The following is a 17500-nucleotide window of genomic DNA, read 5'->3' on the forward strand; positions in this document are numbered from 1 at the left end:
GAAGTCACAGTCACGGTAAGTATATGACCCTTGCCATCATCAATAAGCTTTAACACAGACTATAACTTCCCTCAACTACTACCAGCTTAATAATCATTACATTACATATCACTTGGTTAGAGCCTGCGGAACAAATTGCTCTCGTTTCATTTCTGCTCTATTCAGTTCCTTACATTTAGTTTTCTTTTATACATTTCTTTTTGTCTTCTGACCTCTCAACTCTGGACGTTTAAATCTGTTCTGGAGGAGCAGCACACTTTCAGTTCTTGGTCATATTAATCTCATATGAAATCATGAATAATAGTATCGTTGCTCATAATCATTATTGTATATATGTATACATATATATATATATAATATATATATATATATATATATATATATATATATATATATATATATATATTTTCCACAACGGTCGTTTCTATATAGCTTTTAGTCATTGACTAAGCATGCCAGCCAGCTATGAATGACTTTAAGAGTTAAAATTTCTAAAAGTTCCACATTGCTAGCTTTCATTTGCACAGGGCTAACCAAAATAACTTAAGAGGCCCTAAGAATTTTGACCCTGGAGCTGGGTCCTCACAAATTTTGCTTCAAGTGATGCACAGATTCTGTACGACCCGCGTGGATAAGCTTCCTTCCTTGTTGGACTTTGATAGGGCCTTTGACACGATGGCGTAGCGAACATGTTTCGGTTTTCGCTCTGGCTAATGACAAACGATTTTGATCGGCTGAGGGGCAGAATAGAAAGAATTTTTGGTTGGTGAAGGCCCGTTTATGACCTAAGTCAGCTCCACAGCTGAATAGATTGTCCTACATTAGACAGAATGAAGAAAAACTAAAGATTGCGCCACTATGTTAAAGATTCTAAGGCCTACGCGCTTACATCCACAACTGCGGAGAATAACTGTGATTTTTTTTTTAATAATAGTTTGCCATTCTGTGAATGGAAACTGCAAGCAGGGCTGATATTGACAATACAACTGTACAATCCATTGTTGAATACATATCTATATTGACAGTAACAAATATGCCTATGTAGAAAGGTTTGATTATTATACAAAAGTCACGTTTGTTACAGGAGAATATGGAACTAAGTCAGGTAGAGTACAATTTCAAGGTAATATTATTGGCATCCTATTTTTGTTTACAAAAAAATATATATTTATACATATATATATGCATTTCATATACATGTATAAATATATATACATATAAATCACCACATCACCACATCTCATTCATGTGGCATGTTATACCATTTTGTTGCCAATTGTAAAACGATTTTTTTTTTTCATTTGGTCCAAATGCTTTTTGTCCTTTGAAATCTGGCCATGTTCATGTCGCAAAATGTTTAGTTCGCTACTAGATTAGTGAGGTGACAAAGTAACATTTAGTCAAGGAATGAAACCCTCTCACTTGTAGACCTCTGTAGAACAAACCGAGAATCCGCGCTGATTGTACATTGACTACAAACAAGTGGAAATAAAAGCAGCAGCAGCTTGTGTTATGAGCGCAGTTTGGCCAAATCCAGCAGTTTCCCAAAGTGATGTCTATACACTAAACCCAGGGGACAAGCGAGCAGCATGGATTTTTATATTCTTAAAGTAGATGAATAGGTGACTAAATAAACAAATAAACAGAATAGATTGATAAATAAATAGATCCATTAATGAATAGATACGGATAGATAAGTATGAATATATATGAAAAAATAATACATTCACGCTGGTGTGTGTGGGGGGGGGAGGTTGTAAGTGCGTGAGTGTGCGTGCATGTTGGTGTCGGTAGGGTTGGTGTGTATGGTTAGTATGGGTATAGGTATGGGTGAGTGGGGTGGTTGGTGTGGGTAGGGGTGGGCGGTTTGGCTGGTTGGTGTGGGTAGGGGTGGGCGGTTTGGCTGGTTGGTGTGGATATGGGTGGGCGGTTTAGCTGGTTGGTGTGGGTAGGGGTGGGCGGTTTGGCTGGTTGGTGTGGGTAGGGGTGGGCGGTTTGGCTGGTTGGTGTGGGTAGGGGTGGGTGGTTTGGCTGGTTGGTGTGGGTAGAGGTGGGCGGTTTGGCTGGTTGGTGTGGGTAGGGTGGGCGGTTTGGCTGGTTGGTGTGGTCAGGGGTGGTTTAGTGGGTTAGTGTGGGTATGGGTTGTTTAGTGGGTTGGTGTGGGTATAGGTGGGTGGGTTCTGTGTGTGTATGTGTGTGTGTGTGAGAGAGAGAGAGCGCGCGCGTGTGTGTATGGGTGAGTGAGTGTATGAGTGAGGGCGGGATGCTTGTTTGTGCGTTGATGTATACAAACACGCTTATGCACCTGAGCAAGCCATGTGCACCTGTATGAATGTATTCTGCCTATATGTACACATATGTGCGCGTATGAACTTACATTGTCATAAGATGCTATTGTATCCTTTAAACATAAACTCATTCACCAAAGTCTTGACCAGTCTCCCTGGCTAGCCTCAAGAAGCGCTGGTGAATGGGAAGACTCCCCTCATGCTGCTCGAGTGACTCCACCATCAACTCCACGCTCGGGAAGTCGCATGTTCACTCTCGGTGCGATGTCATGAGCTTACCCTCGATAGCCAAGTGGGACTTCAACAAGATTCCTTTTGCGAGTATTCATGATCACGTGACAGTTTTCATACACTACACAAGGAATGGTGGTGTTTGTCAATGAGGAGTAGGAACAACTATGGGATTTATGAATTTCTGTTCAGCTGAGCTGTTTAAAGTAATGTCAATTCGATCAATTTCTTTAACTGTTTACGAAAACCACCACAAGTCCTTCCAAACATTACTGTTAAACGACACACTAACATGTGAATACCTTGCAAAGATTCTTCCAAATTAAATTTTTTTCTGAATAACACCGAAAGAAAAAAAAATCGAAACGTAATGCATATGATTTAAAAGATTTGAAACTTGAAGATGGTTAACATGTCCATTTCATTAGTTTTGTATGTTTTTTCAAATATGATCGCCTGGCTGGTTGTGGGAAGCGAGTGAGGATGACGTTGATGGAGGTTTCTGCATGCAACACAATGCCAAATCACCATCGCTGTGCCGCTGCACCATCTCCTCATAATCTCACCACATAAATGATATATTTTGCTCATGATGATATTAATTACCATATTTTATCCTCAATCTAGACTGAACGTAAAGAAAAAAGAGATAATTACTATTATAGTAACAACTGATTCCCTTTGTACTTAAAGAAAGGAAAAAAAAAAAAGGAAACGAATTTATTTACACATGAACGGTCACTCATGTCGACCCAAAAACAAAGGATACTTTTGGTCTTGTCCTGTTCATTTCTCAATTTACACATATACCTTACCAAACATGCTCAAGCACAGACTCCCCTTTCCCCCTCCTCAGCACATTCTCTTCTCCTCCTCCTCCTCCTCCTCTTGAAGACCCATCGCATCATAAACAGAGCCTCATCTGGTAGAAGAAGAAGCCTCAGAGTCTAACTTGAATTAATGTCTTTCGTTAGGTCGTTGCCCTTTCTTAAGAAAAAAAATATCTTGGATCTCTCGTCGAAGATGTAGTCAGACCTACTGTGTCCTGTTCCCCTCCCATTCGCTCCCCATCATAATGTATTATACCTTACCATTCCCATATATCCATTCCGACTTGCTGCATCCGCCTATGCTCTACCCTCTCGCATCATGAGCGTCAGTTTTATTTATTTATTTATTTATCTATTTTTATTTATTTATTTATTTTTTATTTATCTATTTATTTATTTTTTTATCCCTGGCAAAAGCGAGCGCATCCTGTAATGCATAAACTCCTTTTGCTGCAGTCCACACCGACCAAATTATTATTTATACAAAAAAAAAAAACAATTGCATCTTTTACTGCTTCATATAATGCTACATATGTACATGACATTGCTAAGACAGAGCCTCAATGTGCTGCAGAGAAAGCTATAGAGTTTAGGAGGCCTATAGGTTTAGAGCATTTTTACACACTATCCTATCCTGTTTTTTTGCACAAAAGTTGCAGAGTTCTGAACAGCTTCATACTTTTACACTTTTTTACACACAATTCTGTACAGGATGGCTGATTAATTGTAAATTACACTTTTTCTTGGCGTCAACAAAATATTATCTAATTCTAGGAAGGTTTTAGGATACCAAGTCTAAAAAGTATTAGAATACAAAAGAATTTTCTACCAAGTGTTTATAGTGGTGAGTGCCTATTTCAACTTCGGAGGTTGTACTAATAGTACTTCTAGTACTAATAGTAACACAACCAGTGCTACTAGTAGTCCCAGTAATGTTCCTAGTACTGCCAGTCCTAGTAGTACCAGTACTACTAGTAGATTACAAGTACTTAAAACACTGCCTGTATTACTAGTGTTGACAGTGCTAGCATTACTGTCAATACCGCTACTACTAACAATAATACTAGCACTGATAGTACTAGTAGTAATGTCAATATTACTTGTATTTCTAGTAATAGTATTACATGTACTGGAGCACTACTAGCGCTAAGGAAGTACTATTAGCACTTGTATTACTAGCATTACTGTCACTACTATTAGTGATGACAGTACTAGTGAAATTGACACTACTAGTACCCCTCCTAGTATTACTGGTCCTGCCTGTGCTTGTAGCACTACAAGTAGAACCGACAGTACTACTGGCTGTATTCTACAGGTAGTAGTAGGAGTACTACTAGTATTTTCTCTGTAGGAAAAAATATCCCATACTCGGAGATACAAATTACACTAAGTATTTATATACGAAGGTTCAAAGCTTCTGATTGTGTCTGTACAGTGACTGAAAATTTGTTGGGGCACTCTATACATCTCAAAACAGATGCAATGTTTACTTAATTTTTTTATATATAACTTTTTTTTCTATACATCTCAAAACAGATGCAATGTTTACTTAATTTTTTTATATATAACTTTTTTTTTTCTTCGGAGGGTCAATGTTCGCAACATCAATTTTGTATAATGATGAAATTGGATTTCCCCATTGTGTCACTTTATATAGTAGGGTCAATGCTAGGGTAGATAATGTATTACCCCCTGTAACACACGACATGTTGCAGCCTTACATAAATTTGTAGTGCTGACAGATCTAAGGTTTAATGGGGCACGAGAAACATATTTTACTTATAAAGTCCGAAGAGTCAGACGTGTGTGATTGACATGCATTTTGCACACACATCAGAAAAAATATATACAAACTACATCACAGGGATGTTAGAAAAGAAACCACACTTGTATTAATTAAAAATTCACTTTCATATCAAACACACCACGTGGGGGATATAAGGAAAAAAAAACACACAACAACAATAACATAAGGAATAAATTACATCTTCTTCATTTTCCTGTATACTTGAAGCTTTTTTTCCGCAGAAACCTGACTAAACCAAATACATGCTGTTTCTCTTTCAGCTAACCTCTGATCCTCATAGACTCCCAACTCTGTTCGCCTAACACTTAATCCTTAATTCTCTTTGTGAGCACCTCACTACGCAATCTACTGTCTCCACGCGGATCAAGCCTACTTTCCTTGACTCCTGGGAGCCAATGCGAGTTTTCAGCCCCATCTAGATGCTACACTCTCTTCAACCTGCCGGATTCTTTTTTTTTTTTTTTTTTTTTCTTTCTGAGAGCACTTCTAACTCCTAGTTACCCCGTTACTATGCTAAGCACTGAAGTCCTGTGAGGTTTATCACTAAGCACTGGAATCCTAGAATAGGTTTTGTTGTTCTACCTTAGGCGATTCTATCCAGCTCAGGAACGGGCCACGGTCGATAAGGAAGCCATTCATTTCGGAGTCCGCCCCCCAACTGGATAAAATCGCCTGTAGAACACATTATAATGGACAAGGACGTTGACCTTATATCGGGTCAAGACTCGTGTTTTGTCCAGAGTAAGAAAAGTCAAAATTAAGGTCATCTCATCTTTTTCTGATTTTTGTGGGGATTTTTTTTTAGGGGATGGGTCGCCAGATGACCTTAATCAGATGCCATAAATCCCTTGACCCGGTAAAAGGTCAACCCAACTAACTAGATCACTAATCGATGACTAACTAGTATTTACAACCTAAAACTATGATTAACTTTTCATTCGCCACAACAGAACTCCATAACTTCATAATCTTCAGAACTCCATAACTTCATAATCATATCACTCACCGCTCCATTAACGCACTGAAAGACAACACACTGCTGCATGCCAGACCCCCTGATACCCACTCTTCTGAATCCTCTCTCCCACGAATAGACAGAGTCCACTTGGCCAGACTGCGGTGCGGCCACCACCCAGCACTTCTAAGCTACCAGAAGAGGCTGGATGACCGCATTGTGAACAGCTGCCCAGGATGTAACACTTCACCCCATACCATACAACACATAATGGAAGACTGCATTATACACAATCATGCACGCAAACAACACAACATACACTCTATAAAGGATTTGTGGGAAAACCCAGTTTCGGCTGTGGCATTCCTTGGGGAGACGGGACTGCTCGGACAGACAGTCTAGGGAACGACAACAACAACACGCAGGAATCATCCTTCTTCATGTTGCGTTTCAGACGCATTCATGTACATAGAAATACACTTATGCTCAGCTGTGTACAGTCACGGGCAAAAGTTTTCACCCACCCTGAGTTTTTTCGTGCTACAAAATTAAAATTCTTTGAAACTTTCTTTGTCTATCTGTTCAAGAAAATTATCAACTGAAAGCTAAATACCACACAGGAAAATATATCGGTTACTCAACAACAAACAATAATATCAATGTAGTGAGAACTGGGGTGTGGGCAAAAATTTTTGCTCGTCACTGTACACTCTTGTAGGTTCATATCCTAATTTCTTATGCACAGGAACGCACCCTTGCATACACAAGCCACACAATAATGAGACAGAGAGAGACGTGGATATACGTTACATATGTAGAGGTAGACAGACTGACAGACTACAGAGGCAGACAGACATCGCGGACACGCACGAACACACGAATATGCATACACATACGAACACACACACACATGAACACACACACCCACTACGGCGGTCTGGGTTCGAATCCCGCCCAGGGCTGAAATAATTTCAGTATCGCTGCGCTGTTGAATCACACACGAACACACACCAACACACATACACGAGCACATACACACACCAACGCATACACATGAACAGACACACACACACGAACACACACACACACACGAACGCACACACACAAAAACACGGCAACACATATATACACACATGTATTGTATGAGAGATTAATTGGATGTTCAATTCATCCATCGCCACGGACGGAGTGTTAAGACAAAGGCGCTCGCTCCACCTAAGGAAGAATCTCCTACATGGAAACAGATATAAGGGTCACTCTTAGTAATATCAAACCGCCAACTTGTGTGTATCAACATACAATGGCCTCTTTGTCTCTTTGTATGCATATGGCGATAGAGGCTTGCATGCACGCGCACACACAAACACACACACACACGACTCGGTGGCGCGGTTGGTAGAGCGCTGGACTTGGAAGTACGGTGGTGCTCGCAGTACATGGTTCGAATCCTGCCCAGGGCCGAAATTATTTCGGTATCGCTGCGCTTCGGGTCGTTACTCTGACTCTCGTGGGCGGGGAGTTGGGTGTGTGTGTGTGTGAAAGGTCATAGCATTACCCATAGATCGGTCATACGAGCTCTGAGCTCTCTTCCGGGAGGGAAATAGCTGTCGATCACGAGTCCAACACGTGATCCAAAAAGACCAAGGTGAATACACACACACACACATACACACACACACACACACACACACACGGACGCGCACACGCACACAAATACACACACATGTATACACACACGCATGAACGCACCGGCGTATACGCACACAAACTTATATTGTGCACATGCACAATGCACAGACATACAGACACGTCACAACTATGTCGCCTTTGATGAAGACATAACTTCCATCATAAGCATCACTATCACCATCACCACAACCGCCACAACTATCACCACCTTGCCCGTCATTATCACCAAAGTCATCACCATTTTAATGCTTTCATTATCAACTTCCTCATTCACACAGACAACAATTGCAACACCAGTGTCGACCTTGACGCCGCCTCCCAAGGATTTCACTTCTAATCCAAGCATGGTTCCCTGTTTTGATCTAGCAGCATCTAATACTAAACAAGATTTCTAGCTTTCAGATCTCCTAACACCTTGCAGCACTCTTCCTTTTAGAGCTGGCGCATCACTTCCTCCTCACCACCACCTCCTCCTCCTCCTCCTCCTCCTCCTCCTTCTCCTCCTCCTCCTCCTCTTCATCCTCCTCATCCTCCTCCTCCTCCTCCTCCTCCTCCTCCTCCTCCTCCTCCTCCTCCTCATTCTCACCCTCCACCTACTCCCACTTGCCCTACATCTTCCTCCTCTCTTCCCTTCATCTTCCTAATCTCCGTCCAATTACATTTTCTTCTTCTTCTTCTTCCTCTGGCCTCCTCTTCTCCTTTGCCTTCTTTGTTTTCTTCATCAATCCATTCAACTTCTCCTGTTTTTTTGTGTATTTTCTATCCTCCTTCTACTCCTTCCTTCACCTCCTTCCTTCTCCCTCCTTCCTTCTCCTCCTCCTTCATTCTCCTCCTCCTTCCTTCTCCTCCTCCTTCCTTCACCTTCTTCTTTCTTGTTCTTCCCATTTTCTTCGTCCTACGTTCATTCCCTCAAAAAGTCTCAAAATATTCTGACTCTCCGACTTGATATCTGGCTCTACTTTTACGCAACCAAGAAATTAAATAAACAGACAGATAAGTATATAGATAACTAAAATAAGTGTATTGAAGAAAAAGCAAATAGATTTTGTCTTCTCGTTTTCCTCTGAGTCTCCCTTTTCGATTGACTGTCATGGCGGACCTCTTCCCGAACTCCTCTTTAAGAAATTTTGACTTCCCGAACTCCTCTTTAAGAAATTTTGACTTTAAGAAAAACAAAACATTTTCCTCCCAGACAAAAAATACATAACCCTCCCTGTCTACACTGTTGTGGATAATCCTACACAAGCAATTTGACGACTCTTACTCGATATTCTATGTATATATATATGTACATGTATATGCATATACGTGTGTATGTGTACATGTATGGTTTGCATACGTGTATATGTATATGTATGTGTATATGTATGTATATGTGTATTTTGTGCATATATACTGCATATGTATACATGTATGTGTATGGGTGATGATAATTGTTTCCTTGAGTTTCACTACTTATGAACCTGCTGTGTACTGTAGTAGTTGGAAGATGAGATCAGTCGCCGGTTGTCTGCTCTCCTTATTTGACATAAGGTTGAGGTTGATGTCCGATGACCGAGTGACAGCCTACCGGGCCTATGACTCCAAATGAAGGTGTTGAAGACAGGTGAAGGGGAGATGATTCTCCCTGAAGTCCGTCTCGCAGGACCACCACTTAAGGTGTTATCATACCGGGTTATTTTTCCTCCGACTGGTGGGGCAGTTATGCTGAAGGAAAGTAATATTTGTCCAGCATATCAACTGACATTCTATGTATTTATGCTGAGAAAGCATGATAGTTTTTACGGCGGAAGAATTGCTGGAGGTAAGCGGTGCCACGATAAATCGGAGGTTGTAGGAAAATTAGCTCAGTGTGATAATCCCTATACAATTAACCATCGCTGGTCCCATGTGTGTTAAACATACACGTGTACATGTATACCTATATGTATGTGCATATGTCATTCACACACACACACACACACACACACACACACACACAAGTGTGGTGTGTAGGTTTGTATGTGGAGGGTCTGTGCGTATGTGCTTGTGTGTATGTGTGTGTGAGTGCATCCATGTACGTGTGTACACGAGTGTGCGTGCCTGTGTTTGTGCATGTATGTGTGTGCGTCTGTGTGTTTGCGCGCGCAATTGCGTACGTGTGCGTGCGTACATACGTGTGTGTGTGAATTCATGTATATGCGTATCTGTGTGCGTGCGTATGCGTGCGTGCATGTGTATGCGTATCTGTGTGCGTGCGTATGCATAAGCGTGTACATATATGCATAAGTACGTGCATGCGCGCGCAAGTGATTGCGAGCATGCGTATCAGTAAGTGTGCATGTATGTGCGTATGTACGTGCGTGCGACGTGAGTGCATGTGTGTGAGCGTGTTCGTGTGCATGTGTTATTGTGTATGTGTTCTTGTGCGTGTGTGTGCGTTCGTGTGCACGTGCGTGAGTGTATACATATGTGTGAAAATGTGTGCACGAGCGTGCACGATTTATGCGGTCGTGTACTTGTGGTCTTGTGCGTGTGTGTGTGTGTGTGTTTGTGTGTGTGTGTGTGTGTGTGTGTGCGCGTGCGCACGCGTGTTCGTATGCGCTTGTGTGCGTCTGTGTTTGTTCGTGTACGTGCGTATGAGTCTACCCATTCTATCCTGCATTATACATACACCACTTACATTGCTACATGAATATACAAGATATATACAAGTGTATTATATTCATATATGTATAATACATATATATATATACATATATATATATATAATATATATGTATATATATATATATATATATATATATGTATGTATGTATAATATATATATATATATATATATATGTATATATATATAATTGTGTGTGTGTGTATATATATATATATATATATAATTGTGTATGTGTGTATATATGTATATATATATATATATATATATATTTATATATAATTGTGTATATGTATATACATGCATATGGATATATTAGCAGGGGTATATATACAACGGTGAGCTTGTAAGTTTATTTTTCTAATGTTTCAGACCGCAATCCTTCATCAGACAGGTTTTACAGATTGAATATTCATGCAAGTGTTATTGTGACTATTTTCGTTGTGATCTGTTCTCGTCCCCTGTGTGATCTGATGCAGCAATTCCTGGTCTCTTTATTGCATATTATTTTGAGTTCTCTGTACATTTTTTTTAACTTTGTTCCCCGTATAAGAACGTCAAAGGTAATCCATATTCTTTCTATTCCCCTATTCACATTATTTAAAAATATTAATCTATTGTCGATCTTCATGTTCTTAGTTAAGACTATCAGAACATTGCCCACGTGTCTCCACCACCTAGATTTGTTACCTAGTATCTTTGTGTATCCATGTACTGGAATACTGCTACAGCGCTCAGTGGGGAGCCCATTGCCAGGCCTTTTATTTGTTTAAACTTTTCACCGTCAAAAGTCAACACTAATAATAAGACATAAAGATACCAATTTTACCTCGTCATTTTTCTTAACTGGGAAATATTGATCTTCTGTATTGATCACTACTCATTAATCGCATCTTATGTCTCTCTCTGCTGCCATATTTGCATACAAATATTGAACATCGAGTTTTGCCAATACTTTGCCCTGGAGTTTCACATAATTATGTGCTCCACTGAAAGGTTCCTAACATTTTTGACATCGATGTTGCCGTTAGTTTAGGCTAATTTGCGCGATGCATTCCACATTCGTGGTGTTACTTGTCTCCTCATTATTTGTAGCTTGTAAATCTTCGGAAACTCTTCCATCTTAGGTAGTGTTACCGACAGAATCCTTTACAGCATTCATGCAGTTCGTACATTAAGATGTACATGAAAGAAACTGATCCTGGAATAACAATAAAAAAAAAAACACGGGAATATAAGGTAGACATGAAATACCACAGGACAAACGACTAATTCCCTAAACGACTAATCCCTAAACGTGTGCGTCCTTCCGCTGTAGCAAGTGCTACAGCGGAAGGACGCACACGTAACAAAGAAGGATGCGGAAAAGACAATGAGAAAAACACCCGAGATAGTAAAACACACACGCATTTAGGGTGTCACGAACTACAATGAGTGGTTTACGTGTTGGGCAAAAAAGCGGCAGTGAGGTCACGCGAGAAGGCAAAGACTGAGGTCACACGATGAGAAGTTGACGAAAACTAAACGAAGAATTGAGGTAGCAGTGGACACAACGGACGAGGAAGAGAAGTCCTCAAGAATAGACATTAACACAGACACTTGTATTAATATTCATTCATTAAAATCTCTCCCGAAACGTTAGAAAAATAAACCCACACGAGCTCACGCCTGTATATTCCCATACCCCTATTAATATTTATTATATACATACGAGTATATATATATATATACATATATATAATACAGTATGTACACGATTGAAGTACATGTATATATATTTGATTTACACGTACTTGTTCACATATACACTGACATAACATGTATATATATATTCCGTACCTTAAGCGTTTGATATCAATGTTTCAAGATTTTTCTTTATGACTTGTGATAAACAATTCCTCTTATGTATGGATTATCCCCTGGGTAAGATATATGCTCGATAAATGAAATGAATATGGTCTGATAATATCTTTAGTCTGTATATGTATATATATATAATTCATCACAATACATTAGAGATAAGTTTAATATTGTGTGAATAGTGGTCAACCTCATCTCTGTCTTGGAACTGACGCCATCTTGTTTCCGTTTCAGCCTCACAAGAAGGATCCACCACATCCTATCCGTGTGGCCAAGTCGATTGATGTCATCTCAAGAATCGTCTTTCCCCTTGGCTTTTCCATCTTCCTCCTGTACTTTTTCGCCAGGTACAAAGGCTTCGGCTAGGCTAGGCTAGGCTAGGCTAGTCCGATGCCGTTTAGCCTCCTTACCCCTCCTTATAAACCAAAACGCCAAAAAAAAAAGACAAAAAAAAATTCTTCTACTTCTTGTTCTGCCATCTATACCAGCCAAGCTATCTGAACAGCAAGCCAGAATATTTAAATGAAAAGCAGATAATGTTACTATTATAATATATATATATATATATATATATATATGTATATATGTATATATATATGTATACATTTATATATATGTATACATATATATATATATATATATATATATATATATATATATATATATATACATATATATATATGTAAACACACAAGCCTACTGAGACGGCGGCTATTTTGGGGGGATATTTTTAATGCTGCTGCTATTTTTGCTGTTCCTGCTAATTATTATGACGATAGTGATGATGCTTATGATGATGTTAAGAAAACTTATGGTGAAGATGATGATGATAATCTTGAAGATGTGAAGATGATGCTGATGACAATGATTTGATAAAGATTAATGTTGATGTTAAAAGTTAATGAAGATGGTGATGATAAAACTGAAGATATGATGATAATGACACTGACAATGATGATGATGATGATGATGATGATGTGATGAAGATGATGATTATGTTGATGTTGATGCTACCTCCACAGAGACGAAATTTATCTTTTGTAAACTATTTTTCTCTTTGCCTTTTCCTTCCCCCAATTGTGACTATTTCTTGCCCCAATTCTCCTCCTTCCTTGCTTCCTCTCCCTCAATCCTTTGTTGTACATCTCCCTTCTTCTTCTATGTAATCTTCCCTCCCGATCTTTCGTTCTCTGTCCTTCTTCCAACTCTCTTTTTCATTGTCTCTATATGTGCCTATCAACACTTCTTCTCCTCTTCCTCCTCTCCTCCTTTATTCCTCTTTCTGTATGGCAAAAGTGGAAGGATGCCTTAATACCCTCCACGTTCGTGATCAAACACAAACACCGTTTTTATTTCACTTTTTTTTTCTCTCTCAATACCACAGCGCACGCGTTGGTGACGATGAGGCCTCAAACTTTGAAATGTGAATATTACGAAAAACGTGACTTATACGTAGCGCGATTAAGAACACGTATTGTTCATTTGCTCTTGTTCTTTTTTCGTAGGTTGTCTAAAACGTCAGCGACAAAGGCGTGGAGAAGGATCGAAGCGTTTTATCAAACCTTCGCTCAATATTTCGCTTGCTCTTCCCCCCCCCCGTCAATCCACCTTCTTCCTCTCTTTATTTTCTCTTTACCCCTTCTCCCCCCTCCTCTCTCTCTCTCTCTCTCCCTCTCTCCCTCTCTCCTTTTCCCTTTTTACTTCTAGTTTTTGCCGTCTCTATCTTCTCTAGTTAGCTTCATGTCAATCACCCCTGTGCAAACTAGATTCTCCCCTTTTACCTTTCCCACCTAGAATGCAAGCCTGACCAGTGACCACTACACCGCCTAGACTCTAGACATCTAGACTTGTTAACTTCGGTAACAGGGCCTGTTAGTTCTAGAAGTGAATAGGAAAAAATCTAGATTATCTTTGACTTACAGGCGTCCAATATTGTTTTTTTAAAGGGGAAATATTTTGTGGATCAAATGATCAGGGGTTTGAAGTTCAGATGACCTTGATTGATAAAAAGAAAAATGGGAAGATAAACACAGTGGATTTGGCTGCACTTTTATATTTGTAAGAATTAAAGAACACAGCCAATTTGAGAATTTTGATTCAGTAGATTTTCATTTTATTTCCTTTCGTAAAGGACACATAAACACACAAACACACGTACACACACATACATACACAAACACACATGCACATACACGCACACACAAATGCACATACACGCACACACGTACACACAAACACATATACGGCAGCAAACGCAGTTATAAACATGCAAGCCTTTACTGATTAATGATGTTCCTTGATTAAGCCAATTTTGATGTATGAAAAAATTATATAAAAAAGTATATAGTCCATTCAAAGCTCAAATACATTCATTACTGTAGTGATAAAGGAACAAGCAGGTAATTAATTTTGAAACAGAATCTCATAATTCGATGTATGAGCAATCAAACGAACGATGCTTAAAGGGAAAGAAATGTTCATACTGAACTCCCCAGGGTGCAAGTGTACTTGTGTATGAATCATTATATGTATGCTCTGTATATGTGTGTGTGTGTGTGTCTGTGTGTGTGCGTGCATGTGTGTATGTGTGCGTGTTTGTGTGAACCATCTTTGTCTTGGATCACGTGCTGGACTCGTGATTGACACTACCACCCTCTGGGATAAGAGCTCATAGCTCGTATTTTCAAGTCTATGGGTAAGGCTTTGACATCGCATACATATATGCACACACACACACATACACACACACACACACACATACACACACACACACACACACACACACATCCCTTTGGTCAAGGGAGGCAGTAACGGCGCGTTCTTGGGTCTGCGGCGGGAGAGCTGTCGACGTTAACCACAACACCAGACAACCGTGTGTGTATATCTAAATGTGTATGTACATGTGTGCGTGGCTGTATGTATGGATGTATGAGTGGATATGTGCATGCGTACGTTTCAATGTGCGTGGGAATTCGTTGGTGTTTTTGTATGTGTGCGTTCATGCATGGAAGGATAATTTCTTAGTAATTTTGTGTAAATAAATTATTGGTCTGCCGCACATATTTGGCGCGTACACACAAACACACACACACACACACACACGAACAAACAAGCACACACGCACACACACACACACACACACACACACACACACACGAACAAACACACACACCATCCTCCTCCTTTATCTATATTAAATTTGTACACACAAGGGCTATGTCTTAGACTACGTAAGAGATTGCTCTCATCGCTGAGGTCATATGGTCTCCGATACCTGGCGTTAAAACACCACTTCATCTTCATTACTAGTACAGTGGAACCTCGGATAACGAACGTAATCCGTTCCGTGACTCCGTTCTTAAACTGAAACGTTCGCAAACCGAAACGATATCGACAAACGCGGCAAAGCACCACTGACCCGGTGGGATTGTGTGTACAGGCGTAAGCGTATGTTCGTATTCCGAAGCATCGTCCGTTAACAGACAAAAAGTGTCCACAAAACTTGTTCGTTAACCGATTTGTTCGTTAAATGGGGCGTTCGTTAACCCAGGTTCAACTGTATCTATCTACTCTTCTATATATCTTCACTAAAGTCTCTCTAGCGTTGGTCACTTCTAGTTAATTTCTAGGATTACGCCATGTCCAGCTGGTATGTACTCTCGTTTCATTATCACTATCCGACTTCAACCGTTAAGGCTACTGTATCTGACTACAACTGTATTACATGATCACCTCCCCATCCCTCCCCCCCCCCTCCCCGTCCACTGACCATCTCAATACCGTCGGCCACTATATATTCGCCTGCAGCCAGACACCAAACAATTCCACTCAATAAATAAGTGGAGTTTCGTCCACTGATTTCTTATCATGGAGACCTCTCCATAATAAGTATTCATTAACATTATTTCAATTTTTCGATAATACTTATCAAAGACTCCGTCATTGATCGATATTGAGAACAGAGGAGAGACCCCAACTGTCAATATGATAAAGTAATATCAATATTGTAACCTAATGTACAATTGTCAATAAAAGTAACGGCAGTATCAATACTGTTTCTAAATAATGATTACATTTGGCACAAGAAATGACAGTTTCCCCCCCCATTTCCGGATACTACAGTGGTTGATGACTTCAAAAAGCTGTGGAAGGTATCTATGCCTTAAGGTCGTAGATTACGATATGACCGAGTCATTTGCGACATCGCAAGTTATCTGTATCGTAAATATTCGATATAAAAGATTCGCTTGATACAGCTTCGCAGAAGATACTGGCCACTGTAGTACTTAGGAGTGACGTCAATTCTTCCATGGTACTGAGAGTTAATGCCTGCCATTGCAATCTTGCAAATTCGACTTCAGTCCCAACCCCCCAACCCCATTCAAAACCTCTCGTGGTTGCTACTATTACCGTCACTATTACTATCAGATGTAACTACTTTCACTGTTTCACTCTCGCCTCAATAACTTGACTTACACATGGCCTTTTCCCTGATAACCACTCTTGTATCTATGACTTTCCTATCTACTCAAGTTTTGATACACATTTGATAGGTTCGTATTGTTACTTTTCTCGTCCATTTCCCCAATTCGGTTTTTTTATTTTCTATTTTTAAGGTAGTCGTATTGAAAGGACAAACTACAGCGCCAATTTTCTTCTTCCTTAGCTGGAGCTACCAACCCCCACCCCTCGTTTTCTAAAAGAAAACGGACATTCGTTCTCTTGTTGTATATTACAATAACCGTTAGCCATTCTATGTCATTGCCTCATTGTCACGCTGTACACATACTGCCACGCTTAAGACCCATGACAAGAATTCTTTCTACATGACCGGACCCGGCCGGAAGAGTCACGGGGAAGGACGGCACCATCACCCTGTCCTCTCGTCAGTTGTCGCTTGCTCGCCGGTCGAAAGTCGTCGAAAGTTGTCGAATATGGTCTACATTTTTTTTTTATTCTCATCCTTGAACATACATTGAAAGCATCATTTCCTGTTTTAAAACAATTGTATATATATTCAGCAGATCCGGTTGCTGGGCCGCTCGCACGGATGATTTTATATATAAACGATATCACTGAAGTCGATTATATTGTAGGGTGTGGATATAACTAAGACGTTTTCGTACAATTGTTGATGTTTTTGTACATAAGATCGTTTCCTTCATGTATATATATATAGATTTTATTATTATT

The 17500-nt window shown here is 39.9% G+C and overlaps 1 protein-coding gene across 3 annotated transcripts in view; it reads left to right on the top strand.

Annotated features, from left to right (window-relative positions):
- pHCl-1 (pH-sensitive chloride channel 1) overlaps positions 1-12809 on the top strand; it is an 877177-nt gene extending 864368 nt beyond the window's left edge. For all 3 annotated transcript variants that reach the window (XM_076211871.1, XM_076211873.1, XM_076211872.1), the window contains 3 exons: positions 1-15; positions 1085-1123; positions 12542-12809. In XM_076211871.1, coding sequence (XP_076067986.1) covers positions 1-15; positions 1085-1123; positions 12542-12673 — 186 coding nt within the window. In that variant the 3' untranslated portion in view covers positions 12674-12809. The remainder of the gene's footprint in view (positions 16-1084; positions 1124-12541) is intronic.
- Positions 12810-17500: the final 4691 nt, after the last annotated feature.

Source organism: Oratosquilla oratoria, chromosome 29 (assembly GCF_046742065.1).
Source record: "Oratosquilla oratoria isolate Oo_2021 chromosome 29, ASM4674206v1, whole genome shotgun sequence".
NCBI classification, from domain to species: domain Eukaryota; kingdom Metazoa; phylum Arthropoda; class Malacostraca; order Stomatopoda; family Squillidae; genus Oratosquilla; species Oratosquilla oratoria.